At 43.3% G+C, this 22,229-nt stretch overlaps 1 protein-coding gene across 1 annotated transcript in view; it reads right to left on the bottom strand.

Moving 5' to 3' along the window:
- LOC124285133 (aminopeptidase N-like) overlaps positions 1-22,229 on the bottom strand; it is a 73,131-nt gene that overhangs the window by 5,257 nt on the left and 45,645 nt on the right. Inside the window, 12 exon segments of the mRNA XM_046721290.1 lie at positions 4,347-4,514; positions 5,104-5,214; positions 6,108-6,184; positions 7,233-7,380; positions 8,256-8,311; positions 9,364-9,512; positions 17,198-17,298; positions 18,300-18,478; positions 19,948-20,013; positions 20,308-20,373; positions 21,085-21,219; positions 22,017-22,130. Of these exon segments, the coding sequence (XP_046577246.1) occupies positions 4,347-4,514; positions 5,104-5,214; positions 6,108-6,184; positions 7,233-7,380; positions 8,256-8,311; positions 9,364-9,512; positions 17,198-17,298; positions 18,300-18,478; positions 19,948-20,013; positions 20,308-20,373; positions 21,085-21,219; positions 22,017-22,130 (1,370 nt within the window).

Here is a 22,229-nt window from a genome sequence, read left to right as displayed (position 1 = left end):
TGACGATGTTGCAGTGTTTGTGCTTGTATTGACGGTGTTGCAGTGTTTGTGCTTGTATTGACGGTGTTGCAGTGTTTGTGCTTGTATTGACGGTGTTGCAGTGTTTGTGCTTGTATTGACGGTGTTGCAGTGTTTGTGCTTGTATTGACGTGTTGCAGTGTTTGTGTTTGTATTGACGGTGTTGCAGTGATTGTGCTTGTATTGACGGTGTTGCAGTGTTTGTGCTTGTATTGAAGGTGTTGCAGTGTTTGTGTTTGTATTGACGGTGTTGCAGTGTTTGTGCTTGTATTGACGGTGTTGCAGTGTTTGTGTTTGTATTGACGGTGTTGCAGTGTTTGTGTTTGTATTGACGGTGTTGCAGTGTTTGTGCTTTGTATTGACGGTGTTGCAGTGTTTGTGCTTGTATTGACGGTGTTGCAGTGTTTGCTTGTATTGACGATGTTTGTATTGACGGTGTTGCAGTGATTGTGTTTGTATTGACGGTGTTGCAGTGTTTGTGTTTGTATTGACGGTGTTGCAGTGGTTTGTGCTTGTATTGACGGTGTTGCAGTGTTTGTGCTTGTATTGACGGTGTTGCAGTGGTTGTGCTTGTATTGACGGTGTTGCAGTGTTTGTGCTTGTATTGACGGTGTTGCAGTGTTTGTGCTTGTATTGACGGTGTTGCAGTGTTTGTGCTTGTATTGACGGTGTTGCAGTGTTTGTGCTTGTATTGACGGTGTTGCGCTTGATTGTGCTTGTATTGACGGTGTTGCAGTGTTTGTGCTTGTATTGACGGTGTTGCAGTGTTTGTGCAGTTTGTATTGACGGTGTTGCAGTGGTTGTGCTTGTATTGACGGTGTTGCAGTGTTTGTGCTTGTATTGACGGTGTTGCAGTGGTTGTGTTTGTATTGACGGTGTTGCACCGTTTGTGTTTGCATTGACGGTGTTGCAGTGGTTGTGTTTGTATTGACGGTGTTGCAGTGTTTGTGTTTTGTATTGACGGTGTTGCAGTGGTTTGTGTTTGTATTGACGGTGTTGCAGTGTTTGTGCTTGTATTGACGGTGTTGCAGTGTTTGTGCGGCTTGTATTGACGGTGTTGCAGTGTTTGTGCTTGTATTGACGGTGCTGCAGGGTTTGTGAAAGTTTGTGTTTGTATTGACGGTGTTGCGGTGTTTGTGCTTATTGTTTGTGCTTGTATTATTGACGGTGTTGCAGTGTTTGTGCTTGTATTGACGGTGTTGCAGTGTTTGTGTTTGTATTGACGGTGTTGCAGTGGTTGTGCTTGTATTGACGGTGTTGCAGTGTTTTGTGTTTGTATTGACGGTGTTGCAGTGTTTGTGTTTGTATTGACGGTGTTGCAGTGTTTGTGTTTGTATTGACGGTGTTGCAGTGTTTGTGTTTGTATTGACGGTGTTGCAGTGTTTGTGTGTTTGTATTGACGGTGTTGCAGTGTTTGTGCTTGTATTGACGGTGTTGCAGTGGTTGTATTTGTATTGACGGGTGTTGCAGTGTTTGTGTTTGTATTGACGGTGTTGCAGTGGTTGTGTTGTATTGACGGTGTTGCAGTGTTTGTATTTGTATTGTTGCAGTGTTTGTGCTCTTGTATTGACGGTGTTGCAGTGTTTGTGTTTGTATTGACGGTGTTGCAGTGTTTGTGCTTGTATTGACGGTGTTGCAGTGTTTGTGTTTGCATTGATTTGCAGTGGTTGGTTGTTGCAGTGTTTGTGCTTGTATTGACGTGTTGTTGCAGTGTTTGTGCTTGTATTGAGTTGCAGTGGTTGTGCTTGTATTGACGGTGTTACAGTGACGGTTTGTGCTTGTATTGACGGTGTTGCAGTGTTTGTGCTTGTATTGACGGTGTTGCAGTGTTTGTGCTTGTATTGACGGTGTTGCAGTGGTTGTGCTTGTATTGACGGTGTTGCAGTGTTTGTGTGTTTGTATTGATGGTGTTGCAGTGTGTTTGTGTTTGTATTGACGGTGTTGCAGTGTTTGTGTTTGTATTGACGGTGTTGCAGTGTTTGTGTTTGTATTGACGGTGTTGCAGTGTTTGTGTTTGTATTGACGGTGTTGCAGTGTTTGTGTTTGTATTGACGGTGTTGCAGTGATTGTGCTTGTATTGACGGTGTTGCAGTGTTTGTGTTTGTATTGACGGTGTTGCACTGTTTGTGTTTGTATTGACGGTGTATTGACGGTGTTACAGTGTTTGTGTTTGTATTGACGGTGTTACAGTGATTGTGCTTGTATTGACGGTGTTGCACTGTTTGTGTTTGTATTGACGGTGTTGCACTGTTTGTGCTTGTATTGACGGTGTTGCAGTGGTTGTGTTTGTATTGACGGTGTTGCAGTGTTTGTGTTTGTATTGACGGTGTTGCAGTGGTTGTGCTTGTATTGACGGTGTTGCAGTGTTTGTGCTTGTATTGACGGTGTTGCAGTTTGTTTGTGCGGTGTTGTATTGACGTGTGTTGCACTGTTTGTGTTTGTATTGACGGTGTTGCAGTGTTTGTGCTTGTATTGACGGTGTTGCAGTGTTTGTGCTTGTATTGACGGTGTTGCAGTGTTTGTGTTTGTATTGACGATGTTGCACTGTTTGTGTTTGTATTGACGATGTTGCACTGTTTGTGTTTGTATTGACGGTGTTGCACTGTTTGTGTTTTTGTATTGACGGAGTTGCAGTGTTTGTGCTTGTATTGACGATGTGTTGCAGTGTTTGTGCTTGTATTGACGATGTTGCACTGTTTGTGCTTGTATTGACGGTGTTGCAGTGGTTGTGCTTGTATTGACGGTGTTGCAGTGTTTGTGTTTGTATTGACGGTGTTGCAGTGTTTGTGCTTGTATTGACGGAGTTGCAGTGTTTGTGCTTGTATTGACGGTGTTGCAGTGTTTGTGCTTGTATTGACGGAGTTGCAGTGTTTGTGTTTGTATTGACGGTGTTGCAGTGTTTGTGTTTGTATTGACGGTGTTGCAGTGTTTGTGCTTTGTATTGACGTTGTGTTGCAGTGTTTGTGCTTGTATTGACGGAGTTGCAGCGGTTTGTGCTTGTATTGACGGTGTTGCAGTGTTTGTGTTTGTATTTGACGGTGTTGCAGTGTTTGTGTTTGTATTGACGGTGTTGCAGTGTTTGTGCTTGTATTGACGGAGTTGCAGTGTTTGTGCTTGTATTGACGGTGTTGCAGTGTTTGTGTTTGTATTGACGGTGTTGCACTGTTTGTGCTTGTATTGACGGTGTTGCAGTGGTTTGTGTTTGTATTGACGGTGTTGCAGGGTTTGTGTTTGTATTGACGGTGTTGCAGTGGTTGACGCTTGTATTGACGGTGTTGCAGTGTTTGTGCTTGTATTGACGGTGTTGCAGTGTTTGTGCTTGTATTGACGTGTTGCAGTGTTTGTGTTTGTATTGACGGTGTTGCAGTGTTTGTGCTTGTATTGACGGTGTTGCAGTGTTTGTGCTTGTATTGACGTGTTGCAGTGTTTGTGTTTGTATTAACGGTGTTGCACTGTTTGTGTTTGTATTGACGGTGTTGCACTGTTTGTGTTTGTATTGACGGTGTTGCACTGTTTGTGTTTGTATTGACGGTGTTGCAGTGTTTGTGCTTGTATTGACGATGTTGCAGTGTTTGTGCTTGTATTGACGATGTTGCACTGTTTGTGCTTGTATTGACGGTGTTGCAGTGGTTGTGCTTGTATTGACGGTGTTGCAGTGTTTGTGTTTGTATTGACGGTGTTGCAGTGTTTGTGCTTGTATTGACGGTGTTGCAGTGTTTGTGCTTGTATTGACGGTGTTGCAGTGTTTGTGCTTGTATTGACGGTGTTGCAGTGTTTGTGTTTGTATTGACGGTGTTGCAGTGTTTGTGTTTTGTATTGACGGTGTTGCAGTGTTTGTGCTTGTATTGACGGTGTTGCAGTGTTTGTGCTTGTATTGACGGTGTTGCAGTGTTTGTGCTTGTATTGACGGTGTTGCAGTGTTTGTGTTTGTATTGACGGTGTTGCAGTGTTTGTGTTTGTATTGACGGTGTTGCAGTGTTTGTGCTTGTATTGACGGTGTTGCAGTGTTTGTGCTTGTATTGACGGTGTTGCAGTGTTTGTGTTTGTATTGACGGTGTTGCAGTGTTTGTTTGTATTGTGTTGTATTGACGGTGTTGCAGTGTTTGTGCTTGTATTGACGGTGTTGCAGTGTTTGTGTTTGTATTGACGGTGTTGCAGTGTTTGTGCTTGTATTGACGGTGTTGCAGTGTTTGTGCTTGTATTGACGGTGTTGCAGTGTTTGTGCTTGTATTGACGTGTTGCAGTGGTTGTGCTTGTTCGGATGGCGTTACAGTGGATGTGCTGATGGTAGTAAAGGTGTAACAGTTTTACAGTACAGTCAGTCCTACCGACTAAGAATCCAGGGTTCCCGTGAACATCCCATGGAGGACAACAGCCGTGCCGATTCCGCCGCCACTGTCGCCGTCTTGTATTGTTTGAAGGCAAAGTCCCACTCTGCCACTCCACCATACTTGATGGCGGTACAGTAGACGGTGCTCTTCAGTCCAGGGTCGATGCTGGGGAGGAGAATGATCAGTAGTTGACATACAGGGGAAGTCTGCACTGGGATAGGAACATGTCACACCATTGTCAGGGCAGCGTCTCATGCCTGAATATTCCCGATAATCTTCTACTGCATCATATCAGACTTTCTTGCCACATCAATCTGACAGGATGACACTTACTCATCCACTCACTCACTCTACATTACTCACTCATATACTCATCTGCTTTACCCCGTTCACTCACTCACTCACTAATCCATCCACCCAACCACTAACTCACTCACTCTCTCATCTACCATCCAACCAACCGCCAACTCACTCATTCACTTTACATTACTCAGTCATCTACCCATCCGCTTTATTTCACTCACTCATCTGCCCACCCACCCACCCAACCATCAACTCACTCACTCTACATTCCTCTCATCTACCCACCCGCTCTACTCCACTCACTCACTCATCATTCCACCCACTCACTCACTTTACATTACTCACTGATCTACCTATCCCTCTTCTCCACTCACTCACTCACCAACTCAGCGTCATCCACCGTGTAGACTCGTGGATAATTAAAGTACTTTCACAGGGCAGCTGTACTTACGGGTTGTTTGCTGGGGTGTTTATCCATTGTCGGAACAGCCTCAGCGCCTCGTCAGTGCAGGCTTGGATTCCGTAGTCACACGCTAACTTGGATATAAGGGACCGGATGTATCTGCAGCAGCAGCGACAGTCACGATGACAACGACTACTTACTTCTGCTACACATGTCATGAATATCCACACAAATGGGTTTTTTCTGTTCTTTGTATGTTGTTTTACGCCGCACTCATCAACATTCCTGCTATATGGCGGCGGCGGTCTGTAAATAATTGAGTCTGGACCAGACAATCCAGCGGTCAACAGCATGAGCATCGATCTTGGGATACGATGACATGTGTCAACCAAGTCTGCGAGCCTGACCACCTGATCCCCTTAGTCGCCTCTTACGACAAGCCTGGGTTGCTAGAGACCGATTATATCCCGGATCTTCACGGGTGTAGACAAGCGTGGGTTGCTAGAGACCGATTATATCCCGGATCTTCACGGGTGTAGACAAGCGTGGGTTGCTAGAGACCGATTATATCCCGGATCTTCACGGGTAACACATATAAACAACGGACCAACAGCGTACACGTGCCCTCAACGAAACAATCAGAATTGATGAATTTCTGTAGATTCCTAATCTCCAATGACTGCCAGGACCCCGATCACAAGGCAATCACTTTGGAGAAGGAGCCCAGTCTGTGACAGGTACAACACAGTGTTCAGTAAAACCCCTTCCTGGCGGCTACAGCACAGGACAGTGTTCAGTAAACCCACACCCTGGTGGTGTACCTGTGGTGTACCTGCCAGGAAGACAGTGTTCAGTAAACCCATACCCTGGTGGTGTACCTGTGGTGTACCTGCCAGGAAGACAGTGTTCAGTAAACCCACACCCTGGTGGTGTACCTGTGGTGTACCTGTGGTGTACCTGCCAGGAAGACAGTGTTCAGTATACCCACACCCTGGTGGTGTTCCTGTGGTGTACCTGTGGTGTACCTGCCAGGAAGACAGTGTTCAACTTACGATTCCAGATGCGAGGCTCCTGTGTTGTTCATTCCGAGGATGTTAAATGACGTCTGAACCTTCGCCTTCATGAAAGCCTGGCAACACACATAAGTATTGTGAATGAATGAATGAATGAATGAATGAATAGCTGTCATGGTATTTGACTCGACAAGAAATCCTTTCTGCATTCATGTACCAACGATTAAAATATATTACTCTCCACATTACAACCCGCCCTGGTGTAAATAGCACAGCTGTCAAGTACTGTATATGACAGGAAGATGAGATGGGGCTGAGGCACGCACACGCACACGCACACGCACACGCACACGCTCACGCTCACGGTCACGTACACGCGAGAGTTATATTACAAAATGAGATCCCTATCGCCTGTGACACATCCATGTCTTCCGCAACTTCCGGTTGAACACTTAAATGTAATACTTGTGTTGTTTGAAGTGTGGCTACAATTTGTCAGCAAACTAATTTCAGGTGTTTATGTCACGACAATGTTGGCGCGATACAGCATATTTCCAGTGGTTGGATATTGTGTTGCAAAGTTGGATGCCGCTCAAAAGAAGTGTTTCGCGCACTTGAAAAGAATTTACGTGCGCTTCACTCTACCGAATCCTATATGCCGTGACGGTTCCAGACATGTCAGCCTAATAACCGGTCACTTGGCTTCATTTCACTCACTCACTCAACTCCTCGCTCTCTCAAAACAATAATCCACCCTCTATCACAGTCATTAGCCATCCTAACCGATAGTTTCTTTCCTCACTTACTCACGCAGTCTCTCATTGGCTCATCAAAACCACCCACTCACTCACTCACGCAGGCTCTTACTCACTCGCTTACCCGCCCACCGACCCACTCACTCACCCAACCATTCATCCACCCACTCACTTACTCTCACTCACACACGCAGGTCCCAACCACTTACCCGCCCACTCCGCCCACTCACTCAGGTCTCATTACCCACACCCACCCACTCTCACTCACCCACTCGCTCACCTCAACCATTCATCCACCCACTCACTTACCCACCCACCGACCCACTCACTCACCCAACCAATCATCCACCCACTCACTCTCTCACTCACACACGCAGTCTCTCACTTACTCGCCCACCCAATCACTCACCGCAAATGCCCCGTACAGCCCTGTCTTGGTCAGCATGGTGTCTACGTATCCCAGCTGTCGATTAGCCGCCGCCCAAGGGATGTACTCCAGCTCGCCGTCCAGATACTCCACCGTCCGCAGAGCGACATCTTGAGACACCAGCCCAGCTCTGAGACAGACATAGGCAGCTACAAGTACCCCTCACCCCGCTAACGTCTCACATCGACAATCAAATCCCGTATGAATCAGATAATCCAGTGATTGATGTTATGATCAGCGTCCCACGTCGTCCACTTACAGTGAGTGAGTGAGTTAATATTTAACGTCACATCGGCAATATTTCAGCCATATCGTGACGAGAACATTTGATATTGAAATGAAATATATGTATATTATAAAAAACCTGCCGACGAAGGACAGCAAAACAACTAGAATATCACAGATATGTATGTAAAACTAGTAATTAAATCTAAAACGTTTTAACTATAGGGGAAAAACAATACAGTATAAAAATGGGCTATAAATCGCCAATAACTGAAGGCAGATCACCATACCAGGGACCATGGGGACTGACATTACTTTTGCTACCTGCATGGACCCTAGTTGTATTTACAACATCCCTTCAGCCATTGGCGACAGAAGAGAAATCTAGCCATAAATTAAAAGCAAACATATTCTACGATTAAAAACGTGGCAAGCCTAAATTTGCTCTAAATGTGTTGGGACTTACGTACCCTCTCAGGAGGTCGTCCACTTACAGTATCAATGACATGCTGTCTATCAACGCACTGATGCATAACGTGAGTGAGTTTAGTTTTATGCCGCTTTTAGCATTATCCAGCAATACCACGGCGGGGACACCAAGATGAAAATCCGGGTTCAATTCCCCACCTAAGTACAATGTGTAAAGCCCATTTCTGGTGTCCCCTGCCGTGATATTGCTGGAATATTGCTAAAAGAGGCGTAAAACTGAACTCACACACGCACTGGACTGTGACCATCGTATCCCCGCTAGCACATAGTAAATACGTGGTGTGAACTCACTTGGCCAAACTCCAGGCGTCGTTAATAATCTGCGCTCTGTTGATTGCGTGGATTTGCTGCAAGAAGAGAGAAAACCATAAAGATCTGTCTCCATGTAGTTTATCAGAACCTCACAACAATATCTCACAATGCCGGTCGTGTCCGCTCGTCACTCGAAGGATAGAATGTTCAAAAGCTCAAACACGCTCTCTCCCACGGAGCGGTTGGGTAGCCTAGTTGTTAAAGCTTTCGCTCTTCACGCCGAAGACCCTGGTTCGATTCCCTTCATGGGTACAGTATCCGCAGCACATATCTGGTGTCCCCCGCTGTGATATAGCTCTAATATTGGCTAATGCGACGAAAACGTCACACACTCACTCACTCTCTCCCAGGCCCCATAAGATACCCCAGGTCGTACTATATAACACAGCTTGCTGGCAATTCACCGAAATATAAGTCGGGGTAAGTAAAGTCCCCAACGTTGATCACCCGTGTGTGATACTAAAACAGAAATCTGAAGGTAACATTGAAGTGTCAGGCTTTTCAATTTGAAATACCAGCGTCGGAAAGGCTAATCACAAGAGAGGGTTAGGGTGGTTTTCAGGCCTTTAATTTTTTGAAACCACTGACCAAACTTGACAACGCCCCCTCATGTTTGGTTCTGTATCTTCTCCATTCAGACAAACAAGAGCGTCATGGGAATCATTCCTTAATTATAACCGACCAAATCTGATATTTCCTTAATTATCACATTCTTGTGGATATGTCTCTGTAGCTGTCGGTAAACTGTCAACAAACACAACCACTATACTTCATGTTTTAAAGATGGAAGCCTCAAATCTATATATATCTATTTCCCGCTCTGATTTCTGAAAACGAAAATGTCAAAATAATTTCCTGAAATTGTTCTTGACGCATCTCCCGTTGACACGTGCTAACGTATATTGTTGTTGTACCAATCTTAGCAAAACAACTTCTGTTGTGTGTCATCGTACCTGATTGTGTCGTCATAATATCAACCACTAGTTTGTCTGACACAGTTGTTCCACAGGACGCCGTGGTATAACTGGGTTATTGTTGGTTGTGGTCTCAAACAAACAAACAAACAAACAGTCCAGCTGGTTCTCACCGAGTGATCCATCTTCAGCTGGTTAATCAGAGCCACCCAGTTGGCCGCGTCGTAGTTGACGCGGTAGTAGCCGTACTGCATGGGGTTGCCAAGCACCCAGCTCGTGTTGTCCGACCTTGGGGGGATCACGGTAGGGTTGTCAAATACCACTGCAAGAAAATGTCAGGTGAATGAGTGAGTCAATGAATGAGTGAGTGAATGAGGAAGGGGAGTGGAATGAGTGAGTGACTGAGTGAGTGAATGAATGAGTGAGTGAAGGAAGAAGGGAGGATGGGATGATTGAGTGACTGAAGGAGAAAGGGAGTTGGGATGAGTGAGTGAATGAATGAGTGAATGAAGGAGGAGGAAGGGAGGTGGGATGAGCGAGTGAGTGAATGAATGAGTGGGTGAAGGAGGAGGAAGGGAGGGTGGGATGAGTGAGTGCATGAATGAATGAGTGCGTGAGTGAGTGAATGCATGAGTGAAGAAGCGAGGGTGGGATGATTGAGTGACTGAGTGAGTGAATGAATGAGTGAATGATGGAGAAAGGAAGGCTGGGATAAGTGAGTGAGTCAATGAATGAGTGGGTGAAGGAGTAAGGGAGGTGGGCTGAGTGAGTGAATGAATGAATGAGTGAAGGAGGAAGGGAGGGTGGGATGATTGAGTGAGTGAATGAATGAGTGAATGAAGGAGGAAGGGAGGATGGGATGAGTGAGTGAGTGAATGAATGAGTGAATGAAGGAGGAACGAAGGCTGGGATGAGTGAGTGAATGAATGAGTGGGTGAAGGAGTAAGGGAGGGTGGGATGAGTGAGTGAGTGAATGAATGAGTGAATGAAGGAGGAAGGAAGGCTGGGATGAGTGAGTGAGTCAATGAATGAGTGGGTGAAGGAGTAAGGGAGGGTGGGATGAGTGAGTGAGTCAATGAATGAGTGAGTGAAGGAAGAAGGGAGGGTTGGACAAGTGAGTGAATGAGTGAGTGAAGGAGGAAGGGTGGGTAGGGTGAGTGAGTTAGTGACTGACTGAATCAACTCGATATTTTGCTGTTCTGAATAATCTGAATTATACTGGTCTCCCTTGAAACTGACTGTAAACGTTTGATCAAAACCCCACCAGTTTCAACACAAGCACGTTGAACCAAAGCTGTAGTGTGTACGAGGAGGCGTGGCAAGGTGAAATGTATCCGTGTTATTGCACTTATCAGAGCCGCGTGCGTATGTGTGAGCGTGTTTGTGCGCGTGTATGTGCCTGGTGTCTGTGGTGTGTGTATGTGCGTGCGCTTGTTCTCAGCCCTATAGCTAACTTAACGATGTACATTGATGGGCATGGGTACCCCATCCAGACACGCTATAGTCCGATCAGTACATCAGTACATCAGTACATCTTCCACCCATCAGTGCCGAGCGCCGAGAGGGTGACAACAAGCACCTGTCTAAGCCCGACACGCCTGGACTACAAGCACTGACCTTCATCTTCAGAGGCGACAGCAGATTGAAACAACGACCTCCCATAGACGCTCTATACACTACTCCACGGAGATTCAATTCAATTCAATTCATTTATTAGGTATTTTGGCCATGTGGCCCAAAGTACAATTGATTGCGACGACATAGTCGTAACACGTGACAGGAAGAACATATGTACAGTCTGTTTGACTAGACACTGTCCCTATGAATTACTAAATATATCAGTTTTGAAAGGCATGTTAATAAATATTACGAGGCAAGATGTTCATGTATAACCTATACCCAAACACCTTTTCAGCTATTAGAAATTGTTATGCATCACAGAATAAGTTGTGTAACAAACAATCATCAATATAATCATGATTGCTGACAATTGACGCGGAGGGGCGCACGGGAGAAACGGGAATGGACGGGTGCATCTGATGCACGGGCATTTCGTGATAACAACTGAAGTCCCGACTTCTGACAGAAAGCATAGGCCACATCAAGCTGTTTTTGCAAACCAACCACAGTGTAGGCAAACGTTGAAACATGATCATCAGCGAACAGTAATAAGACAATGTCTTCAATGTGCTGAGAAAACAAAAATACCACTTTCACAATTTGCATACATTTGCGAGACAAGTTCATTAATAAAGAAGATGAATAACACTGGACTCAGGACACAGCCATGTCTGACGCCACAAGTTGATTTGAAAGAAGACGTTAGACCACCCTCAAGCTTTAACAGATTCATACATGTTTTTTAAGGAAACTGAATATTTTATATCGACATCCCTTGTTAAACAGCACATACACGAGTTTTTGTCTATCAACAAAGTGAAAGGCTTTCCTGAAATAAGTGAACGCGCAATAGAAACGACGTTTAAGTTTTGAAAGGTACTTTGCAGCTAAAGTGCTGTCGGAAATATGAACAAACCCTGTTTTTTCTCATTTATATCTACAATTTATGTAGTTAATATGTGAAAGTGTGAAATATCTGTTAGACAAAGTTCGGCCTAACTACAGTCTCAGTGGTAGGGAAATAGGAAACGTAGAAAAAGGATTTCACTGAGGAGAGATAAGTGCAGAAATGAGCAATGTGGATTTTATATGGAACAGACCATGGCCTTATGCAAATTAGTGTGTGATGATATTGTATTATAAAGGACACTTTCTAAATGCCCATTTTGACATTAAACTTAGCTGCATTAGAAAAGCTGACGTAAAAAATATAATAACTTTAATACTGAAACTATGAAGGATTAGCTGCCATGGAGTCTCACTATCACTATAAATACAAACAGGTAGGAGGGGTCGTCTCAAAAGCAAAACCAGGACGGGTGTCGCAGACAATGGTTGGGGTCGGGCTGGGGGATAGAGATATCAGCTGAGATGAGGTAATCCTTTAGGGGAATTAAACTGGGGAAGCAAGCGGCATGTCATATCAACTTACAAATAATATCCAGTCCTGTCGATCTTCGGGTGGTTGTTTCAAGTACATATTTTGAGACATTTAATACGATGGCTGATTTAAGCTTTTCTATGGGTATCATTCTCTTTTACATATATCAACATAAACATTACGAAAGACACGCAAGATGTTAATAAATAAATGAGACACATGAAACAGTATAAATTATATTTGAGATGACCCCTTGTGCCAGTAGGCAGCATATGCATTTCATGCCAGGTGAGTCTACGGTCCGTCGTCATACCTGGCTGAGCGACATAATTGCCATCTTTGGTCTGATATATTGTTTTCAGCAGCTATTCGTATTTTTTCTGAGTTTTGCCCGATTTTACGAGTAAACATGCTTTTGTCTTGATATCCTACTACGCATTCCACTGAACGCCCAGTTAGGCCGATGTGGTTTATTTCGACATATGTTGTTTGCAATTGTGTAAATTTAGGGATACAGAGTAACAGCCTAAAAACAGGGGTTTTTTTTCTATTTCCGACAGTACTTCAGGGCTTAGAGAGTAAGGATATTGTTTATTGTCTAGTAATAGGTAGGAATCCTGCTTGAGATTCTGATAACAGATTATTGACATCCATCCACATTCGGAGACGATTCTCCAGACTGCAGGTGACAATCCTGCCTTGCGCATTGAGTAGGGTAAGGCCTCGGAAGTTATTTGGATCGTAGACAGAACCAGACTATCTTGCCTCACACATAAATGTCGTTTTCTGATTGGCTGAGCGCTCTTATATTTTTTTCAATGTACAAGCGGGGTACCACTGTCCAACTAGAGCTGTGACGATATATCGTAGTTTCGATAAGCGTGATACTTTATGATAAATATATCGATTTTTTTCGTATCGTGATATGTATCGTTAACCTTAAAATTGTAAATGTTCACTAGAAATTGACGGTTATACCAAAATTTACACTATTACTTGCTATCAAAATAGATATTTTTTAAAGAAAATATCTAAAGATAGCACATCGTGATATGCATCGAATCGAATCGTATCGTTCCAAGATATCACGATATATATTGTATCGTGAAATGTCTGTATCGTCACACCTCTACGTTCAACACTGTATTAAACAGTCTGTTTAGATAAGCAATGAATAAATCCTTCAGGGCAGGTATTCCATCTGTCCCTGGGGATTTACCGGATTTTAGTTTATCGATAGCATGTTGGATTTCCTCATTTGTTCTTTTACCACATAGCATATCTTCCGTCAGTACATTTTCTTCCCACCTAGCACACACGTGGTTTTCCATAAAATCCAGTACACGCTCATCAAAGTCCGTAGGTTGAGAGGAGTCAACAGGATTTAACAATTGCCCAAAGTATCGGTGTCATTTTTCCGGCGAAATTGTTGAACTTTTGTTGGTGCTTGAGAGATACCGCTTAACCCTATTCCAGAATTCCGTATGGTTTGTATCGTTGCTGCTTCATTCAGCTCATCCACCATATTTATATCATGGAGTCTCTTCTTTGTTTCACAGCACAACTTAAACTGTCTTCTGGCAGCAATATATCGAGCTAAAGTTGCATCACATTTATATTTTCTGAATACATTTAACAATCTATATTTCTCTGCTTTCAACAGCGAACACTCAAGATCAAACCAACAGCGAACACTCATGATCAAACCAACAGCGAACACTCATGATCAAACCAACAGCGAACACTCATGATCAAACCAACAGCGAACACTCATGATCAAACCAACAGCGAACACTCATGATCAAACCAACAGCGAACACTCATGATCAGACCAACAGCGAACACTCATGATCAAACCAACAGCGAACACTCATGATCAGACCAACAGCGAACACTCATGATCAAACCAACAGCGAACACTCATGATCAAACCAACAGTGAACACTCGTGATCAAACCAACAGCGAACACTCGTGATCAGACCAACAGCAAACACTCATGATCAAACCAACAGCGAACACTCGTGATCAGACCAACAGCAAACACTCATGATCAAACCTACAGCGAACACTCGTGATCAAACCAACAGCAAACACTCATGATCAAACCAACAGCGAACACTCATGATCAAACCAACAGCGAACACTGATGATCAGACCCACAGCGAACACTCGTGATCAAACCAAGGCTGTTGTTGGGGTTTACGTTGGACAACAGTATGTAACGAACCAACTGACGCACATATAGAATAAAGAAGTTGTATATCCATAAAAATAGTACTCATTCTTCACATAGTAAATAGTTCAGATAGGCATTGTACGGCTTCATGGACGGTTAGTTCAATCAGCGTTATAAAACTTACAATTTGGCTTGCTTCCCTCGAAAACTGTTCACGAAATTCAGATACTCGTTTACCATCAAGTTGATAAGTAACAGACGGTCATAAGGAGCCTAACTTCTTGTTGCTTTCAGACCGTTTGCAATCAAAGATATTTTCAAGTGTACATGTTATAGGCATAAGGTCAGATTCCCATCTGACGACAACTTCGAAATCCTGGACATTGTTACATAATGAAGATGATACCAGACAGTAGTCTACTACACTTGTACCGGAGTGGGTAGTCTGTCCCTGAACCACATTATTGTCCCTAATGCCAAGCTCTCTCTGCAGTGCTAAAGCCCTAAATGAAGCAAGTCTAGATTTTCTATGGTCTCATTGGGGCTCCTTTTCAATTTAAATGGGCTTGTTTGTTACTAAGCAGTAGTGTACGGAGTGGAACACAAACGTAAAGTTGCTGGGAATGTCACAGCTTTCTTCCTGTTTATAACATGAGTATTAAGAATCTTGCAAACGTTAATTAGTGACCAGCAAGATATATTTATTTCTGTGTTACAAATGTGTCTTGGTAAGTCGAAATCATCACCTAGGTATAGATCATTGTCTAGAGACAGATATTTGACGTTATCATCAACCACATAATCGTGTTGAGTAGACAAACGGGCATTGAAGTCCCGACACAATACCAACCTGCATGAATGACCAAAATGATACACTATTTGTAGTAGCTTTTGTTCAAGGATGTCAATACCGTTATTTTCAGCTGTTTTATACTCCGGTGAATTTTCGGGATGGATATAAATAAAGCCAAGAAATAGAGTAACAGGATTAACAGAAGTCACGTTAAAGAAAATGCAGTTAGTACATGTTATAGGCATAAGGTCAGATTCCCATCGGACGACAACTTCGAAATCCTGGACATTGTTACATAATGAAGATGATACCAGACAGTAGTCAGCTACACGTGTACCGGAGTGGGTAGTCTGTCTCACAGTCCCTGAACCACATTATTGTCCCTACTGTCAATCCCTCTCTGCAGTGCGAAAGCCCTAAATACAGCAAGTCTAGATTTCCTCTGGTCTGATTGGGGCTCCTTTTCAATTTAAATGGGCTTGTTTGTTACTATCAAACTTATATATATTCAGAGACTAAGCATTAGTCTACGGAGTGGGACACAAACGTAAAGTTGCTGGGAATATCACAGCTTTCTTCCTGTTTATAACATGAGTATTATGAATCTTGCAAACGTTAATTAGTGACCAGCAAGATATATTTATTTCTGTGTTACAAATGTGTCTTGGTAAGTCGAAATCATCACCTAGGTATAGATCATTGTCTAGAGACAGATATTTGACGTTATCATCAACCACATAATCGTGTTCAGTAGACAAACGGGCATTGAAGTCCCGACACAATACGAACCTCCATGAATGACCAAAATGATACACTATTTGTAGTAACTTTTGTTCAAGGATGTTATGATACCGTTATGTTCAGCTGTTTTATACTCCGGTGAATTTTCGGGATTGATATAAGTAAAGCCAAGAAATAGAGTAACAGGATTAACAGAAGTCACGTTAAAGAAAATGCAGTTATCCCAGTGTTCATACACACGTGTGAGCTGTGACGTCAGCAGTGATCTCACTCATGCAATAATGCCCCCTGAAAATCTCCCTTTCTGTGAAAATCATTTGGCATTAACTTCATAGCAGGTATAATCACTCAATATGTTACATACTATATCCTTACCGTTTTCCACCATAGTTTCTATAAGAGAAAACATATAATAGTTTGAGGAAATTAAGAAGTCATACATTTGCAATTTGGATCTAAGTGCACAAATGTTTCCCGCACATATGTGTACTGTATTTGTTCCTTCACTATCCTTGTCTTTAACACCAGTAGTTTCATTGAGACGACGACCGGACTGCTAAACTCCATGGCTATATATCTGGTAGGGTATCTCAGAGCTGACTGCACGGTCGAGCTTCCCATTTACGACGCCTCCCTATCTCTCTAGTGTTTTCTTCTACAAAGTCATAGCTATTCACATTGCCTTCGATAACAAGTACATCGCAGTATAGAGACGCAGTTTTACCTTCCTCTCTGGCGCTTTTCATAAAAGGGAACAGCTTGGATCGACACTTCTGTGAAGTCTTCAGATAAGATAACAGCACCCAGTGTCATCACGACTGAGGGATTTTCGGGCCGCATCAAGCACTTGTAATTTGTCTTTGCAGAAAGCATATTTTACGGCCGGGTCCCTGATTTGGAGAAAAGGCAATGCGCCCTTTCAATTACAATACTGTTAGTTGTTCACTTTCTGGCCAACTTTCACCATGGTTGCCACTTAACTCATGAATTATTAAAATATTCCGGCACGACTGGGCTACCTGGTTGTCAGATTTCTTGATAACTGCAGCCGTTCGATAGTTGTTCGTTTTCATGAGCAAGTGATGGGAACTTACTATCAAAATCGGTTCTGAATGAATCCAGTTTACAAAACTAGGTGCAATATGTGCATCCCATTTCTGGTGTCCCTCGCTTGATATTACTGGAGTATTGCTAAAGGCGGCGTTAAGCCCAACACCCTCACTCACTCACTCACTCACTCACACACTCCGATGATGTTGAAGTGGTTCAGGTTGTTAGACCAATAGGGTACTTACATTGGTTGCTGTTGGGTTTGATCCAGCTGATGTCGGCGTCAGTCTTGTTGAAGTTGTTCTCGATGCTGCTGGTGTAGGCGAAAGGTATCTCCCACTTGTACCTGTACAACACACGCAGTCACAGCTGGCGTGAGTGAGTCTGGACGCTCCCTCACTCCCTCCCTACCAAACCCCGCAGTCTCTGCCTCCCACCCTCTCACTCAACTCACACACTCAGTGCTGTCCGACATCTATTGTTAACACAGAGTTGTCTTTCCTTTGAATCTCCTTACACGTTCATAACTTTTAAAAACTGCATTTCGATCAAAATGTTTGGTGTTATGAACGGGCAATGGTTTGTGAATATAGGGGTATACTATTTCAGCGATGGTTTGAAATGAGTCATTCGAGAGAGCACGTAAAGCCACCACAAACTAACCCCCACCCAAAGTTGAATGTTGCCCCCCGTCGTGATATTGCTGGAACAATGCAGTGTAAACCTAGACTCACACACACCAAAGTTGAATGGTGCCCCCCGTCGTGATATTGCTGGAATAAAGCGGTGTAAACCTAGACTCACACACACACCAAAGGTGAAAGTTATACTTTCGACCAGGGCCCATATGCACAACGCGATTTTAGCTCTATCTCTCACATGGACTTAAAGGGAAATAATACTCCAAGGTTTTCCTTCATATGAAATATGATAATTCAAGGTAATTCCTCATGAGAACTGTCAAAGAGCCTTTCTGCCTGGCTGGTCCGAAACCCAGTTTGTTGAGTCGCTGACATTAACTGTCATCGGTGGTTACGAGGAATAATTAAAATGGCGCCGGTTAGAAGACTGGGTGTTGGCGTTTTGTTTCTCATTAAGATAGTCGTAGCGCTAAAATGGCTTCGTGCATGTGGGCCCTATAGCAGGCGAACAAAATACATGTATAGCTCACGAGGCCCTAGACTGAAATGAAGTCTCTATTATTAACCTATTTTACAGACAAAAGATGGTTCTTACATAATATTAATAAAATATAAAAAGGAGTCGCATGGGGTTATATTGGGGTATATTTGTGTCAGGGTCGGTATATCCCACCAGCAGCCCCCCTCAGTGACACGTGACACGTACCCGAAACTGGACGTGTATTTTCCGGGATCGGTAGCGTTAGCGTCTGTCAGAAAGCGTTGCTGGGATACCCTAATGCGTGTGCCTTCACGAATCACCATGACAACCGGGTAGTTCATCTGCAGCGTCCAGGTGTCCATCACTTCCTTCACGTTGATGTTTTTCCCCTCAAGGTTTGATTGCTGTAAAAAGGGGACACCTCGTATATCCGGACTCCACTGTGGCCATAACGCCCAGCCCCATATCAAAATATCCTATTCAATATTTTCAACATCAAAAGTATCCTGTTTAATAGTTTTGATATCATAAATGTATTGTCAAATAGTTTCGCTATCGAACGTATAATCTATTTAACAGTCAAATATATTTTGAAATTTGTATCACGTTAAATATATGGAAATCACCGAACGTGCAGGTCAGTGAATAACTGTAAATATCAAAATTTAAATGCAAACACATTACACAAATTAACCGGGGGCGGTGGGTAGCCTAGTGGTTAAAGCGTTCGCTCGTCACGCCGAAGACCCGGGTTCGATTCCCCACATGTGTACAATGTGTGAAGCCCATTTCTGGTGTCCCCCGCCGTGATATTGCTGGAATATTGCTAAAAGCGGCGTAAAGCAATACTCACTCACTCACAAATGAACCACCATACAGAATTGCGCAAGACATTGAATTTAGACATACAGCCAGAAACCCATGTGGGAAATCGAACCCGGGTTTTCGGCGTAAGGAGCGAACGCTTGAACCACTAGGCTCCTCCACCGCCGTCACGTGAACAGAAGAAGTTGTTTTTGGTACTGTTATAGGGACTAATTCAGGACAGCCATCGTCCAAATATTTAAAAAGTAAAAAACTATGTAGTCAAGACATGTGAGACTTTATTGTAATAATTTATATGACGCTAATCTGTATTCTATGTAATCCTTATCACTTCCGCATTGTACATTGACTTGTCAGGCAATTAATTACTGTATTTGACATTTATAACCTTCATTGGTAATCCCCCTTGGCCGTGTTTGCCATCACATCAACTGGTCAAGGAAGTGCTATATAACTGTTTTTCTGTCTGTCAATTGTTGAGTCATCGCTTGTCCATTGTTGTCAAAAAGTGAACATATATACTTAGTATGCTCACATCTAGACGGTGAAGGAGTACGAGTCAGGTATTCCGACTGTCTGTAGGGACGACCACGAGCAGGATAATGCCGCTCGTAGGAAACGCCCTGGGGTTGAGCAGGTACTCGCTCACCACATTTATGTCTTGTGTATTTGTTTGTCATGTAACTAAAGAAGTTTGAGCTCAACGAATTCCTTCGTCTTGTCAACGTATTGTACGTACACTTCGTCTTAATTCCGAGTTAATTCCCCAGTCGACGTATAACGCGTTGACAGTACTATGTCCCTGCTTGTATCGATGGCTGATGATCTCGTTGATTATTTCCAATGCCATAGTGTGCAGAGCTGTCCCTAAGACCTCTCACCCATGTGATACATATGTGAAGGTTGTTTGTGAAATCTTTCGTCGTTGTTTCTTGCTGAGTCGTGAAAAACAGGCCACAGACAAATATGTTCAACTGTATTATTATCATGTATGACATATGACACTTAGAGCTTGTGAACACTGTAGACAATCATACTTGGGACTCACCTCGGTGAGGGAGGCCCACAGATCGTCGTGAAACGCAGCAGCGTAAGCCTTGCTCTTGAGGTATTTCTGAAACACACGCGGAATTGATTGAGAGAATGATTTAGTGAGAGAGAAAGTTAGAGAGGAAGAAAGAAAAGACATGGTGATATACTTAATTAGAGGCTGATGTGAGCGATAGACGAGAGAGGGAGAGAGAGAGAGAGAGAGAGAGAGAGAGAGAGAGAGAGAGGGAGAGAGGAGGAGGAGAGAGAGGACGAAAGAGAGAGAGAGAGAGAGAGAGAGAGAGAGAGAGAAGGAGAGAGGGGCGAGAGAGAGAGAAGAGGGGAGGAGGGGGAGTCGAAATAACCCCAGAATACTTACGGAGAGGCCGAGACGGAACGTCTCCTCCCCCAGGAAAAACCGCATCATCCGGATAATGGAGGCCCCCTGCAACACAGGCATTGTATAAAACAATACATGCAGAACGCAAATGCATGCACATGATATACATGATTACTTACCTGCGAACAAAATGCGTGACATTCTCAAAATTAATAAGCACTGCTGTACTGGTGGCTGAGCCGGTATTAAACTGCTAGTAACACTGATACGGCTTGTATTCAAACAAACTGCATGTAATTCTGTAACGACTGATTGGTTAAAGAACGCTTTGATAAAACAATGATAATTACATAGGCCACGCCCACTAACGTACTACTGACTGACTGCTAAGACGACGGGCGGGGCGTGTTTTGCATTATTGCGCTGGACAATTTCATCGATTTCGTATTCTTGTGTTAGGCTGTTATCTGTTAATGCTGAAGCTAGCAGTGAAGTTGTTATTGTTGGGGTGTATTCACAAGATTGCACTTGAATATATCTTTCTTTGCGTGATGGAGTTACAGCGTTTTATCCCCATGGCCCACCATGCACGCTTTGTGTGAAAAACAAAAACACTGAAGTCAGTCCGTGGAGGGATGGCATAGTGATCGATATATATACATACATACATATATATATATATATATATAAAGAAGGTGATGAGAATACCGAGCGTACTGAAGATACAAGTGAAACATGTTGGAGAAGATCCGTGTCCATATATATTTGTAGAGGCATTCATGATATTTTGCCCCTGTGAGCAGAGGATGATCCTACCTTAGCGTATGAGATCCTGTCAAATATCTCATTGATCTCGTCAGGGTGGGCAACAGGAACGTACACGGGGTGAGAGGAGATGAGGCTGTCGAAGTCGAAGACGTCTTGGAGATCCTCCACTACGAACTGCTCAAACTGTCCAAGACATGACATATACACGACTTGGAGATATTGTACCCCTCGTACGGTAAAACACAAGACAACACAAGACATATATATACGGAAAAACACAAGACTTGGAGATATTGTACCCCTCGTACTTACACGACTTGGAAGATATTGTACACATATATATACACGACCTACGGTGCCGAAACACACAAGACATATATACGACTTGGAGATATTGTACACCTCGTACGGTAAAACACAAGACATATATACACGACTTGGAGATATTGTACCCCTCGTACGGTAAAACACAAGACATATATACACGACTTGGAGATATTGTACACCTCGTACGGTAAAACACAAGACATATATACACGACTTGGAGATATTGTAAAGCACAAGACATATATACGACCCTCGTACGGTAAAAGCACAAGACATATATACACGACTTGACAAGAGATATACACGACTTGGAGATATTGTACGGTAAAGACAAGACCTTGGAGATATTGTACCCCTCGTACGGTAAAACACAAGACATATATACACGACTTGGAGATATTGTACCCCTCGTACGGTAAAACACAAGACATGACATATACACGACTTGGAGATATTGTACCCCTCGTACGGTAAAACACAAGGCATGACATATACACGACTTGGAGATATTGTACCCCTCGGACGGTAAAACACACGGAGACATATACACGACTTGGAGATATTGTACCCCTCGTACGGTAAAGCTCAAGGCATGACATATTATACAGGTCTTGTAAATTAAGATAAGTATATTTCGTGATGCCATAACTTACCATCTTCCAGTCTGGATGAACGAAATCCACTCCCATGTATTCCACAAAGCTGGCGAAGCCCTCGTTTAACCAGAGGTCATCCCACCAAGATGGCGTCACAAGATCTCCAAACCACTGCAGATAAAGAGCACCTGTTTACCTACATCGCCTTAATTGTACTCTCTAAATTAGATGTATGTGTGTGTTTTGTTGAATGTCGGACTTAGCAATATT

This window comes from Haliotis rubra, unplaced genomic scaffold (genome assembly GCF_003918875.1).
Source record: "Haliotis rubra isolate DU_JTF1 unplaced genomic scaffold, ASM391887v1 Scf353, whole genome shotgun sequence".
Classification (NCBI taxonomy): Eukaryota; Metazoa; Mollusca; class Gastropoda; order Lepetellida; family Haliotidae; genus Haliotis; species Haliotis rubra.
This window is presented reverse-complemented; position numbering and strand designations above follow the sequence as displayed.